The sequence below is a fragment of the Eriocheir sinensis genome, chromosome 19 (genome assembly GCF_024679095.1).
Source record: "Eriocheir sinensis breed Jianghai 21 chromosome 19, ASM2467909v1, whole genome shotgun sequence".
In the NCBI taxonomy this organism is placed as follows: domain Eukaryota; kingdom Metazoa; phylum Arthropoda; class Malacostraca; order Decapoda; family Varunidae; genus Eriocheir; species Eriocheir sinensis.
In genome coordinates this window covers 11,167,729-11,181,317 of record NC_066527.1, presented here as the reverse complement: position 1 = coordinate 11,181,317, position 13,589 = coordinate 11,167,729, and the positions used below count along the sequence as shown (strand labels likewise).

General features: G+C 42.6%; 1 protein-coding gene across 1 annotated transcript; it reads right to left on the bottom strand.

Moving 5' to 3' along the window:
- Window positions 1-248: 248 nt before the first annotated feature.
- Window positions 249-7,937, bottom strand: LOC127000681 (uncharacterized). The gene is made up of 4 exons (XM_050864658.1): window positions 7,780-7,937; window positions 3,698-3,836; window positions 2,787-2,906; window positions 249-630 (listed from the first exon to the last, which is right to left on the bottom strand). The coding sequence occupies exons 1-4, from the start codon at window positions 7,821-7,823 to the stop codon at window positions 481-483; spliced, it is 453 nt and encodes a 150-aa protein (XP_050720615.1). The 5' UTR covers window positions 7,824-7,937; the 3' UTR covers window positions 249-480.
- Window positions 7,938-13,589: the final 5,652 nt, after the last annotated feature.

Sequence of the window (13,589 nt, the reverse complement as noted above, 5' to 3'; positions counted from 1 at the left end):
CCTTTCTCAACTTGCATTTCTTTATATTTTCTGCCTGCTCTTCGGTGTCATATGACCTTAGACGTTGTCGCATCGAGTTTACCTTTCTCCCTAGATCAAGATAGCGCTCAAACGAAGGCAACCCAGAAATACCTCAGTGAGTCAGCGAAGGGAAGGAAGAAAGAGCGATGTGAGAGGGAAAGTGTGCGTGTGTGACTCAGTGCAAACATTCTACCATATAATTTGATGATAATAATAGGTACAAAGAATTACAGAGCAGAATGCTTTATATCCATACATAGAAGTAGTTGGTGTGCTTTGGTTCATAAATTTTGGCATTTACAACATTTTTTATTTTTATTTAATACAAAGGATCGAAGGTCAATATGCAGGTGTGCAAGACACTGAGCTCATACACGTAGGAATAAAGAAATGAACCTTCAAACCTTTACCATCAAGTTTTTCAAAGCCAGGATTTTGGAGTTAATGTGTTCTGCCTTTTCACGGCAGCATTGTGGTCGAGAACATGGGCGTGCCGGAGGGCCCTGCACAATCGATGATGGCGGTGTCGTTCTTACACTCCAGCTCCTGTTGGCTCTGCACTCCGTCCCACTGCCACGGGCCTTCGCACAAATTGTAATAGAGGTACACCTGCACAAAAGAACCATGAGTCAGAATGGGGACAGCGGAGCCAGATTCCTAAACCTTTATTATAGTACACAGTATATTGAAAATATCGGTTTTAGAGCATAAATTATCACACCCACAAAAATAACGGAAATAAACTCGATGTCAAAATTTTTTATCCTATGATCTAATTACAATGTTTACACCTGTAAAGAATGTAGATCATTGTTACGGAAGCTCTAACAACCCTACAAGGGAACTGTATATCGCAGGATTGACTTGGTCTGGGAAATCCTACTGAACTGTATTGAACTATTTGCAAGTGACACATGCATGAAAATAATCGTGTTGCCGCATGTACATCGTACATTGCACGGAGGGACAGATAAACACTTTTTCACGGCGATGGAGTCAGGAAAAAGATCGACAAGAGGAGCAAAAGCATGAAAGATTGAAATTCGATGTGTTTCTGATATTCCTCTCATGGGAGTTTAAGTCATAGGAAGAAGGAAATACAAGCAATGAAAGATGGTCCAGAGCTGATACTATTGAAAGGAATGAAAGAATAGAGGTGCTAGTTAACTTTTGTATTAGGAAGTTGAAAAAAAATATTTAAGGGGTTTAGGATACATATTAAATAAATAATGTAGAAGAGGGGGACGGCTGTGTTTGCGATGTTTCGACAGTAGTGTTGTCTGGTGGATAAATGGAGTTTGAGGTACTACCCCATCTTTAACTATTGGAAAGCTCAGGAGTTTGGTGCTACTACATAAATAGATTGTCCCGAAAGAAAATTGAACATAAAAGACGCCTTTAATTCAGAAGAGGGTAATTTAGAGAGTAAAATCATTCAAGACTATGCCTAAATCATTCGAGATGTCTAAGGCAACAGCAAAAGTTCACCGAAACACCAAAGAGATATTTAAGATCCAGTTTTGGAAGTTGGAAGATCAGCAGCAGCACGCCCCTCCTGGCATCCTTACTGATGACCGGAAAGAAGTTTGATTGATGCATAAAATTTACACACACACACACACACACACACACACACACACACACACACACACACTTCCGTAGGGGAACGGCTGGCTGTCTCGAGAGAGACCCGCAGCAGAATTACATGCCGCGCGCTTCCGCGTTCGCGCGCTAAGGCGCAGCTCTGTAAGTTAAACAACAACATATTTAACAGTAATTAGCACTCATTGTATTTTCCCTTCACTTACACCCTAAGCAACAGTTCTACACCCACCAATCCAAGGCAACACGTAGGCTAATTCGCAGTTCTCCTACATCCAGTACCCTTAACGCTACAAGGAAGTTGTGTGTGTGTGTGTGTGTGTGTGTGTGTGTGTGTGTGTAGGTAAAATAGCTATTGGTGATTTCAATGCCCAGCACATTGACTGGCTGAATTCTGTCCCCCACTGATCCTCATGGCCATGCTGCCCATATCATCTTGCCCATCTGGTTGTGAGTAACTTGTTAGTGATCCTACCCTTGCTTCAGGCAATAGCCTTGATGTATCTTTCACACTAGGTCACCGGTGGCCGTCACCGGTGACCGTCACTAGTTACCTCCCATACTTTTCAATGGCGCCTTTCACCCGGGGCCACTGCTCATTTATTTCCAATTTGATAACGTGGAATGCACCTCCAAATGAGTTTGCTTCTCTTGTTGACTCTGATCAGCTTAAAGAAAGTCAACACCCCCTTGTTAACTATTTAGGTATTTTTTGCCCCCCCCCCCCCCCCACCTTCTTCTCTTTTCAGTCCTCTTACTTTACTGTCATTCTTTTGTTTCTCATATCCATGTATGCTCATCGAGGGGACTCTGTTTAGGTCTATACCATTTATTTCATTTTTATTTTCTTGAAGCTCTCTCATGAATATCAATAATAATAATAATAATAATAATAATAATAATAAAAGTTTTCTCACAACCAGAGCATTTAAGTAACACTTTAATCAAGTAACAGTACCATCAAATATTCCCTAAGTAACCGTTCTCCTTCACCTGGTACCCTAAAGTAACTCCCTAAGTAACATTTCTACTTCCGGTGCGACAAGGGTTAAGCAACACCAAGTAACGGCTCTACTCCTACCAATAAGTACCTATAAGCAACATTCACCCCGCCCCCTTCGCCCGTACCGTACTTGAGCACTCCTAGCAGTGGCGAGACTCACCGTGTGGGGCTGCAGCCTGTCCACGCCTTTCTCAGCCAGGCTGGCACACATGTCGTCAGCTATCGTATCGCCATCGCCCGTTGGATTGCACAGGTCCCCACCGTTGGTAGCTTCTTCCCACTGTGGACACAACCCCCGCGGGATTTACTTCACAATTCAAACATTTAATATTGCTTCCCAATAATGGTGCTTGAGTTTGAAGAGGAAATAATAAACATTGATTTATATCGAAGGCTACTCATGGATGACGAAAATAGAGAAGGAAGTGAGTGGATCATTGATCAAATGGAAAAACTAATCCATATAACGGAGGCGGTGGCTGAGTGGTAGTGTGCCGCCGTCGCATTCGGGAGATCCAGGAGGGACGTCGGTTCGAATCCTGGCCGGTACACAGTTGGGATTTTTCAGTCACCGTCGAGTGGCCTAAGACTACCCACATACTGCCCAGAAGACCACCTATCATCCCGGGCTCTAGATAACCTCTCCAAGGTGAGGCTCAAAGATGAGCTCCGGGGGGGAGCAGAATGAACCAATGCAAGATGGCGCCACTATAAACACTCGCCTGCGCCACAACGGGCTGGACCGACCATCAGGACCCACCAGTGAGGAAGCCTAACGGCGCAATAGGCTGCGATGTAAAAAAAAAATTAATGAAGCTTCAGTAGATACTTTATTATTCATTAGAAGCAAATGGCGTACTTAATCTCCTGAACAACAAACTTCACTAGTAAACTTGTGCATCAACTAGACAAAATGTAGGCCTACTGAGCAGACTTGTTAGAATAGTTTGTAGTGGCGTGAAGATGTTATTACTACCTCAGCCACTGATCATAGATACACATTATACTACTCGCGTAAAATGTAAGGTAGCCGTGTAGCAATGTACCCCGCACAACAGCGCTTGGCCTTACCTCAGCTAGGCACAGCTCGGCACACTGGACATCCTGGGTACAGTCGTCCAGGTTGATGGGCGGGAATTGCACCACCTCCTCCTCGCCGGTGTGCGTGGAGACGAAGGCACCGCACCGACACTCTGGCCCTCCCTGCCCACTGCAAGCACATGTCTTGTGAGTGTCGTTGTTGTTGTGGTTGTTACTGCTACTACTACCACTACTACTGCTACTACTACTACTAGTACTAGTACTACTACTACTACTACTACTACTACTAATAATAATAATAATAATAATGTTACTACTACTACTACTACTACTACTACTACTACTACTACTACTACTACAACCACTACCACTACTACTACTACTACTACTACTACTACTACTACTACTACTACTACTACTACTATTACTACTACTACTATTACTTTATTATTTTTTTATACGGGCCTCCATCTATTAGAGTTGCGTTGTGAGCGGTATATTCTCTCATATCCTTTCACAAAGCTATTCATTGGCCCCACCCCGCCAATGACTGTGGCCGACAACCATCTTTATTTAGTATTACAAACCTTACTAAACATATTATTCTTAAGCTAACAGAGCTTGTGGTTGATACGACTATCAACCACCGTCGCCTCAAAGTCCAGGTCGGCAATGCGGGTGGTTTTGGGTGCAGGTGACCTGGTTCCTCTCAGGCAGACCAAGGCTGACCTCAGGAGGGAGAAGGACAGCCTGCATCTCATCCAAGCGACCACACTGCTTCTTGGCTGCTGTTTCTTATCCGCCAGTGTTTCGGCGAGTCTTGCGTTGAAGCTCTGTGCCCTTGGTCCCATCCCTCCTGACGTCGTGAATACTAGCGGGGTGAAGGAGCCCTGGTCTACATTTTGTATTCTTTCTTCACACGCTCTGTTCTTCTCTTGTTCATTTCTTCTGTGGGCAGCATCATGGGTCAGGTCTCTGTGGCAATGGGCCATGGGATCGAAGATCCTTATGTCAAAATACCCCCTTCGTCCACGAGTCCAAAACCCTCTGGCGCTAACATCCACTCGTGCTTCGTTCGAAACATTAGCGGTGCGTCTGGCGAGGTGTTCGCCTTGCAGAGGGAGCAGCATGGGTTCCACAGTCACGTCGTGACAGACTTCTTTCAGCATTTGAGCTGTTACGTCTCTCACTTCATCATGTCTCATGCAGACGAAACCTCCTGTCTTGCATGTCATGGCATGGTTTTGGTTGAAGGGTGAGCCACAGTTATACATGTTTGGGAGTCCATCCACTGGCCAGCCATACCTCAGGGCAAGGGCATCAGTGAATTCTTTTTTGTTTAAGTTGAAGCCTTTTGCCCTGATAGGTAGTGTGGTTAGCCAGTTTGAAGCGCCCACTTCCTGTGAAATATCTGTCCTCCTCCTTGTGTCTTCTGGGAGTTCTCTCATTAGGTCACTCAGGTGTCTCTGTTTTTCTTCTCTGTTTATGGAGATTTCATTCCTTAAGTGACCTAACATCTTGAGGGTTGTCTTCTCCCCTTTCATTTTGGTTGATAATATATCCGGTCAAGGAGGCTGTGATTCGGATTGAGTTCCCGAATTCAGACTCATCCAGATTTTGCGGGTTGGTGATGCCGAGCCCACCCATTCTTGGCGGCAACTCCAGCAACCTTCTCTCCTGGTCGCTGGGACATCTCCCATTTGCTATCGCCGGTATGAAGGTGTTTCTGATAGTATCTTCCAGAGGTTTTAGTAACGGAGCAACATCAGGAACTGTCCTCATGAGGTAGTTCCATTTATGCTTGACACCGTACGTAAATGCTGCGTAGGCTGCCTGCGGTTCTGTTTTGGCGATCTCGCTCAGCCTCAACAGTTCGGACTCCCGGCGCTTTACAGCTGTTTTCACATATTCGGTTCTGTATTCAGCTGTTCCAATGACTGCCCCGAGGTGTCTTTCGCCAGTCACTGACAGTTTCACGTTACTGCCCTGGAATGCGGTTTTGGCCCGATCGTATGCCTCTGGTTTTACAATCACCACAGACTTCGTGGCGTTGGGACGGTACCCTATTTTAGGGCCGTGTTCACTGACGAGGTCCCACCATTTCCTGAGGTCTGCAGACTTTCCTACCCCGGTGAGGTCATCCGCATACGCCACCTGTTTGACGTTGGTGTTTTCATGACGGATGGTGTCCTGCAGCCTCATCATTCCCAGGGCAAACATTGCCATGGCCACTGGGTCGCCCTGGGTGGTGCCCTCTGAGGATTGTATGGCCACCGGGTCTCCAAGTCGTTGGTCATTATGACTGCTGATGAACAGTCTGGCAGGTTCCTTGTATGTATTTTCAATATATTGGGCGATTATAGGGCACTTGATTTTGATGTTGTGCAGTGCTGTTTCCCTATTGATGTTGTTGAACGCATTAACAGCATCCACCATCAACACCGCCTCGCATTCTGGGTCTTCGAACATTTTCTACTCCTATTACTACTATTACTACTACTATTACTACTACTATTACTACTACTGTTACTACTACTATTACTACTACTATTACTACTACTATTACTACTACTACTACTACTACCATTACTACTACCATTACTACTACTACCACTGCTACTACTACGTCTTTTTTTACAACAAAAGAGCCGGCTCAAGGGCAACAAAAATTATATTTATATATATATATATATATATATATCTATATATATATATATCTATTTATATATATATATAGATATATATATATATATATATAAGCCCGCTGCTCTCCGCTCTCACAACAGAAAATAGATAAGAGTAGCCAAAAGAGAGGTCGATTTCGGATGGAGAGGTGTCTTGATACACTCTTCTTGAAAGAGGACAAGTCATAGGCAGGAGGAAATACAGACGAAGGAAGGCAGTTCCAAAGTTTACCAGTGTAAGGGATGAAAGACTAAAGATGCGGGTTAAGTATTGCATAAGGGGTTTGGACAGTATAGGGATGTGCTAGAGTGGACAGTCGAGTGCAGCGGCGCCGCGGGAGGAGGTGAGGCATGCAGTTAGCAAGTTCAGAAGAGCAGTCAGCGTGAAAATTTCGATAGAAAATAGAAAGTGAGGCAACATGGCGGCGGAATTTAAGATGTCGAAGACTATCAGTAAGAGGAGGAGAGCTGATGAGACGAAGAGCTTTAGACTCCACTCTGTTCAGGAGAGCTGTGTGAGTGGAGCCACCCCACACATGAGATGCATACTCCATACGAGGACGGACAAGGCCCCTGTAAATGGATAGCAACTGTGCGGGGGAGAACTGGCGGTGACGATACAGAACGCCCAACCTCGAGGAAGCTGATTTAGCGAGAGAGGAGATGTGAAGTTTCCAGTTGAGATTTTGAGTTAAGGATAGACCGAGTATATTTGGTGTTGAAGAAGGTGATAGCTTAGTGTTGTCAAAGAATAGGGGATATTTGTTTTCTAAGATTGTGTCGAGTGGATAGGTGGAGAAACTGTGTTTTTGAGGCGTTGAAGGACACCAGATTCTTCTTGTCCCAGTCGGAAATAATAGTAAGGTCAGAGGCTAAGCGTTCTGCTGCCTCTAGCCTGGAATAGTTTGGTTCCTGTTGGGTGGGTCTTCTATTAAAAGAAGTTGAGTAATGCAGAGTAGAGAACTAGGAGAGGGGACAAAAAGTAGTTACACCCGGGACAAAAAGTAGATATACCAGTAAGTTAATTATATCCGAAGGTATAAAAAAAGGTATTAGTTACCGTTACTGTATCAAATATAAACAAATTATATTGTATACAGTAGTTAATGTTGCATCAAATGAAAACTATAAATTGCTAATGAAGTATTGTACTATTAAATAATAACATGAATGATAAATAGAGAAAATTTGTTTACTTGAGCACTCAGTGTTTGTTTGTATGGTTACAAAAATATTGCCTGTTCTTTAATTAAGGTAATACTTAATGTTCTAAGTGTTGAGCTGTTACTTACTGTTGCCATAGGGTACTGGGTGTAGGGTAACTGTTACTTGGGAAAGGTAAAGTTCACTGTAATGGAACTTGTTTTTTTTATTAGGCAACAAAGCTGCAGAGAAGGGTTAGAGAGTGTGTGATGAAGAAAGACTCACGAGACAAAGGCGGCCAGGATGGAAAGGAGAAGTAGGCTTTTCATTTTGTCGCAACCACAGCCAGTCAACCAAGGATATGTTTGCTGCCCAGCCACCACCTATATATAAGGGCAAGGTGAGTGACGGGCGGGGCAGCGACTTAGCTTTGGGAACTAGATTACACCTGCCTCTTCTCAAGAAAAGCAAAACGATAACGGAGGGAGATCTGAAGGTGAAGTGAAAGGAGATAAAAAAAAAGTTATTTTGGTTTACTTATTGAACATCATGCGTATTTTTTGTACAGACTTCACTAGGAACCCTGCCCAGGTATTTACTTGTCTCAATATAAGAGCAGTCCACTTTGAACTTCTCCCTGACATGTTCTCTAAGAACTTTATTTTGGCTTTCCAAAGATTTTACAATAGGTACTCCATACCACAGTATTTATATAGTGACAATGCCAAGTCAGTTTTAAAAGATGGTTTATACTTGAAAACTCTCTACGGTCCGAGGAGATTCAATACGAGCTTGAGAAATGTAACATTAAACATATAAAAATTCCTTTATTCTCAGCTTGGGTTGGCACAGCTTGGGAAAGACTGATCAGAGTATTGAAAGGCAACTTTTACAAGGCAGTAGGAAGATCCAAGTTGACATATTTTGAGTTATTAACAACACTTTCTAATATTGAACTTGCAATAAATTCAACGCCTTTGACGTATAGATCTAGCTCTGATAGTTTAGAGTTCATAACATCTAATTCCTTCTTAAGATTACATGGCAATTCCTCGCTGATACTATGAGAAGATGTTAGTGATGTCTGGACTAACGATCAAATCCAACCATTACGAGAAAAGAGCTTAGAAGTACAGGAAGAAATAATATAAAATTTTAAGAAGCTGTGGTATGAGAGGTACTTGCTAAGCCTTAGAGAACATAGTAGAAATCTATATCAGAGTGGCTGGGAAAATAAAATTAAAATAGGAAACATCGTATTAATGAAGGCCCTTAACAAACCTAGACCCTTTTGGATGATGGGCGAGGTTTTATAATTAATTTCTGGTTATGATGGCAAAATAAGAAATGTCAAACTTAAGGAAAGTAATGGGTCTATTCAATAACATTCTGTTTGCAATCCTTACCCGTTAGAACTTTCAGTGACTCATCCTGTAAGGGGCTCAGAATACAGGGGTGCAGGGGCCAACAGTAGTAGTAAACAGGAATCTGGTCAATCTGTAAGGCCTAAAAGGAAGGCTACAGAAAGATTCCAACGGATGCTTAGGGACGGTCTTGGTGATTTATAAAGTTGCTCTCCTCATGAATACTTGAATGTTACTAACTCTAACTATGAAGGGTAGGGGCTGGTGTATCTGGAAGAGGAAGGCAGCGTCCTCAACCCCCCCGAGCTGCTTATGTCCTTTTTGTCCTCGTAAATAAGTCTTCTTTACTTTATAAAATGCTACATTTTTTATATGCTATATTCAGAGTGAGGACGTCTAGGATAAGTCTACATGCTACACTTTTGACAAAATAAAGTCAAAGGGAGGACTTAACTTATGAATGCTACACTCTTGACCCATTACCGTCAGAGTGAGGATCTAAATAAAATGCTACACCTTCCTTTAAAATAAAAGGTGAGGATTAGCTAAATAAAATACTACACCTTCCTTTAAAATAAAAGGTGAGGATTAGCTGAATTAATGCTTCACTTTCCTTTAAAATTAAAGATGTGGACTGATTTTGATTTAAATGGAACTCCATATAATGATTTGGGGGATGGTGACATACACCACAATAAAAGTGAGCCTGGTATCATTAGCAAAAATTTAATTGGTTCTAATTTACATCTCTGATTTGGACAACTCTTTAAATAATTCTTATTCCTCAAATTGTTCATTGCAGTTTTAGAATTGCATTTTTTTTTTTTTTTTTTTTTGTGTGTTTGTGTGGGGAGTGTGTTAGGAATTAAGGGTAGTCAGGGAATTAAAGGTAATCAAGTAGCGAAAAATAGAATTCGAAAAAAGCAGTTGCGATTCGAATACTCCCTGAACCAAGAAAGAAGGTTCTAGAATCGTAAGAGACGAGCCAGCTTAAATCTCCCCCGCGCTGTAGGGATGGGCAAGTACCGTTAATTTGAGTACCAGTAGTACTGGTACCGAAATCTTTGGTACCGTTAGTACCGGTGACCGATACCGGTACCCGAAGGAGTATTTTTTTTTTTATCTCTGACTTCTAATGAAATTCCCCCCAAAATTTCCTGTAAAGAAAACTCTCTCTCTCTCTCTCTCTCTCTCTCTCTCTCTCTCTCTCTCTCTCTCTCTCTCTCTCTCTCTCTGTCTCTCTCTCTCTCTTCTTTTCGATAAAAAATATGTATAGATGTACTCGATCATAGACTAATAACAATAACAATATTTATTAGCAACCTAAAAAAGAAAAAGAATCGGACATGAAGAATTATCCAGTAACTCCAATAAATAAATCAAATAATAAAATAATGGAACCGGGAGCTGTGATGGAAACGGAAAGCAGGACAAAATGGTGGGAACTTTGGGGGGACGGTCAGCGAGGAAGTGACTCAGCGTCTCCATACAGGGCCCATACCGCGTGATACCACATGAGGCGGGCGGGCGAGCGCCGAGCGTCACTAAGATCCAGACGGTACCGGTACTAGCGGCAATGCGCTGTGCTGAGTGATCACGACGCTTCCCGGCACCCAAGTGATCATGAGGCTTCGCGGTACCAGGTACCGGTACCGGGTACCGCGAGGAATCGATGCCTCGCTATACCAGGTAGCGGTACCGTCTGGATCTTAGTGACGCTCGGCGCTCGCCCGCCCGCCTACATGTGGTATCACGCGGTATGGGCCCTGTATGGAGACGCTGAGTCACTGCCTCGCTGACCGTCCCCCCAAGTTCCCACCATTTTGTCCTGCTTTCCGTTTCCATCACAGCTCCCGTTTCCATTATTTTATTATTTTATTTATTTATTGGGGTTATTGGATAATTTTTCATGTCCGATTCTTTTTCTTTTTTAGGTTGCTAATAAATATTGTTATTGTTATTAGACTATGATCGAGTACCCATATCACCGAGATATCCACTCACTGAGTGGTGATCTCTCTCTCTCTCTCTCTCTCTCTCTCTCTCTCTCTCTCTGCAACTATCAGATGACGGCAATGTAGAGGACGCCTGGCTAAGCTTTAAAGATCACTTACTCACTCAGCAGGACACATTTGTCCCCTTGTGCGAGAAGCGAATCAACACTAATAAAAGTCCACCTTGGTTTAATAGCGAAATTAAACACTCAGTCAAGGAGAGAAAATTGTCTTACAGGTTAAAGAAAGAGCAAAGCACGCCCGAAAACATTAGAATTTACAATGATGCCAGGCGACGAGTAAACAGATTAGTGCGTCAGGCAAAGCGTAGATATGAAGAAAATATTGCAGCCAACTGTAAAAATAATCCGAAATCCTTCTTCAGTTACATAAACAACAGAAAGGCGATCAGAAGTGGAATTGGACCTTTAACAAACAGCGACGGTGCACTAGTGACTGACAGCCAACACGTTGCAAACCTATTAAACAACTACTTTTCCTCGGTGTTTAATAATAACAGTCCTCCCACCACCACCACCACCAGTACTAATGTAAATCCCGAGCATGCATTGTCTAACTTTGAAATAAAACCCGATGAAGTCCTCAAAGCCCTCAAATCACTTAAAACAAATAAAAGTCCTGGACCTGACAAAGTATATCCAACTCTGCTGAAAGAAACAAAGAGCGAAATACTCTCCTCCCTCACAACCGTATTCAATATGTCCTTGCAACAAGGCATCGTCCCTTCAGATTGGAAAAAGGCTAACGTGACACCGATTTTTAAGAAAGGAGACAAAAAAGTACCAGGTAATTACAGGCCCATTACTCTAACTTCGGTTGTAGGTAAGCTACTTGAGAGCATAATTAGAGACAAAATTGTGAATTACCTTGAAAGCCACTCATTAATTGGGGACTCACAACATGGTTTCCGAAACAAAAGATCCTGCCTATCAAACCTATTAACCTTTTATAACGACCTCTTCACTGTTTATGACGTAACCAAATCACTGGACGTAGTCTATCTTGATTTCCAGAAAGCGTTTGATAAAGTCCCGCATCATAAATTACTTTACAAATTAAAGCAAATAGGTATTGACGGTCAAGTAAACCAATGGATCGCGAATTGGTTGAGCAACAGACAACAAAGAGTAGTGATTGACGGATTTAACTCAGAGTGGGCGCCGGTCACTAGTGGCGTCCCTCAGGGCTCGGTTCTTGGCCCAGTGCTCTTCATTATTTACATCAACGACGTGGATGTTGGACTCAATAACCGCATCAGTAAATTTGCAGACGACACAAAGATTGGTAACTCGGTTCTCACTGACGAAGACAGGCAAAGCCTCCAAGAGGATTTGCACAAAATTTCAGCTTGGTCGGATAGATGGGAGATGCCCTTTAACGTAGACAAGTGCTAGGTCCTTCAAGTTGGAACGAGGAATAAGAAGTTCGATTACGAAATGCGCGGCGTTAAACTCAAAAGCGTTCAATGGGTCAAGGACTTGGGGGTCAAAATCGCGTCAAACCTCAAATTCTCACAGCAATGCATCGATGCAGCAAATAAAGCGAACAGAATGTTGGGCTTCATTAAAAGGAACTTTTTATTCAAGAATCAAGATGTAATACTCCCGCTCTACAACAGTTTAGTCAGACCCCACTTGGAATATGCGGTGCAGTTTTGGTCTCCCCACCATGCAAAGGATATAGCTAAATTAGAAGGTGTTCAGCGTCGGGCAACGAAAATGATCCCTTCCTTGCGCAACAAATCCTACGAAGAAAGGCTTTCTACCCTTAACATGTTCTCTCTTGAGAAACGTCGCCTCCGAGGAAAACTGATCGAGTGTTTTAAAATACTTAATGGTTTCACGAATATAGACAGATCAACATTGTTTCTGATCGATGACACTTTGCGCACGAGGAACAATGGCGTAAAACTCAGATGTAGACAACTAAATTCAGACTGCACCAAATTTTTCTTCACCAACGTTGTAGTGCGAGAATGGAATAAGCTTCCACCATCAGTGGTCCAGTGCAACACGATTGACTCCTTCAAAAATAAGCTCGACCGTCACTTCCTTCAACGTAATATTAACTAGAGTAGAAATGCAATGTTTTGGAGTCTTCTGATTAATGTAAAATCACTTAGGTTTAAGGACAGACCACCAAATCTGGACCATGGGGTCTGTGTGGTCTGATTTTCTATGTAAATCTATGTAAATCTGAGTGAAGTGAATATTTATTTTTTCGATAAAAAATAGCATGTATAGTTATTATGGATGTACTCGATCATAGTCTAATAACAATAACAATATTTAGTAGCAACCTAAAAAAAAAAATCGGACATGAAGAATTATCAATAAATCCAATAAATAAATCCGAGCAATCTGGTACCGGTGCCGGACCGTTTAGCTGGTACCGTTAGTACCGGTACTGGTACCGGTACCTGCCCACCCCTACCGCGCTGGCAGTAAGCTGTTAGACGCCTCAGACAAACTGTTCTGAATACCCTCAAAAACATAAGTAACCTATTATCTCGTACTTTTGGGCCCATTGGGAAAGGATATTACTGGGTGCTTATTTGAGAGGAACAGCCTGGAATCTACTAAAAGTTAAGTCGGGGTGTGTAATCCTGGCCTTAGATATGTATTGCGTATAATAAATTCGCAATACCCTCTATAAAACCGAAAAAAATGCATGGAGGAGGATGGACTCAAAATTGAAAACCTAGTTGGTATAGGAT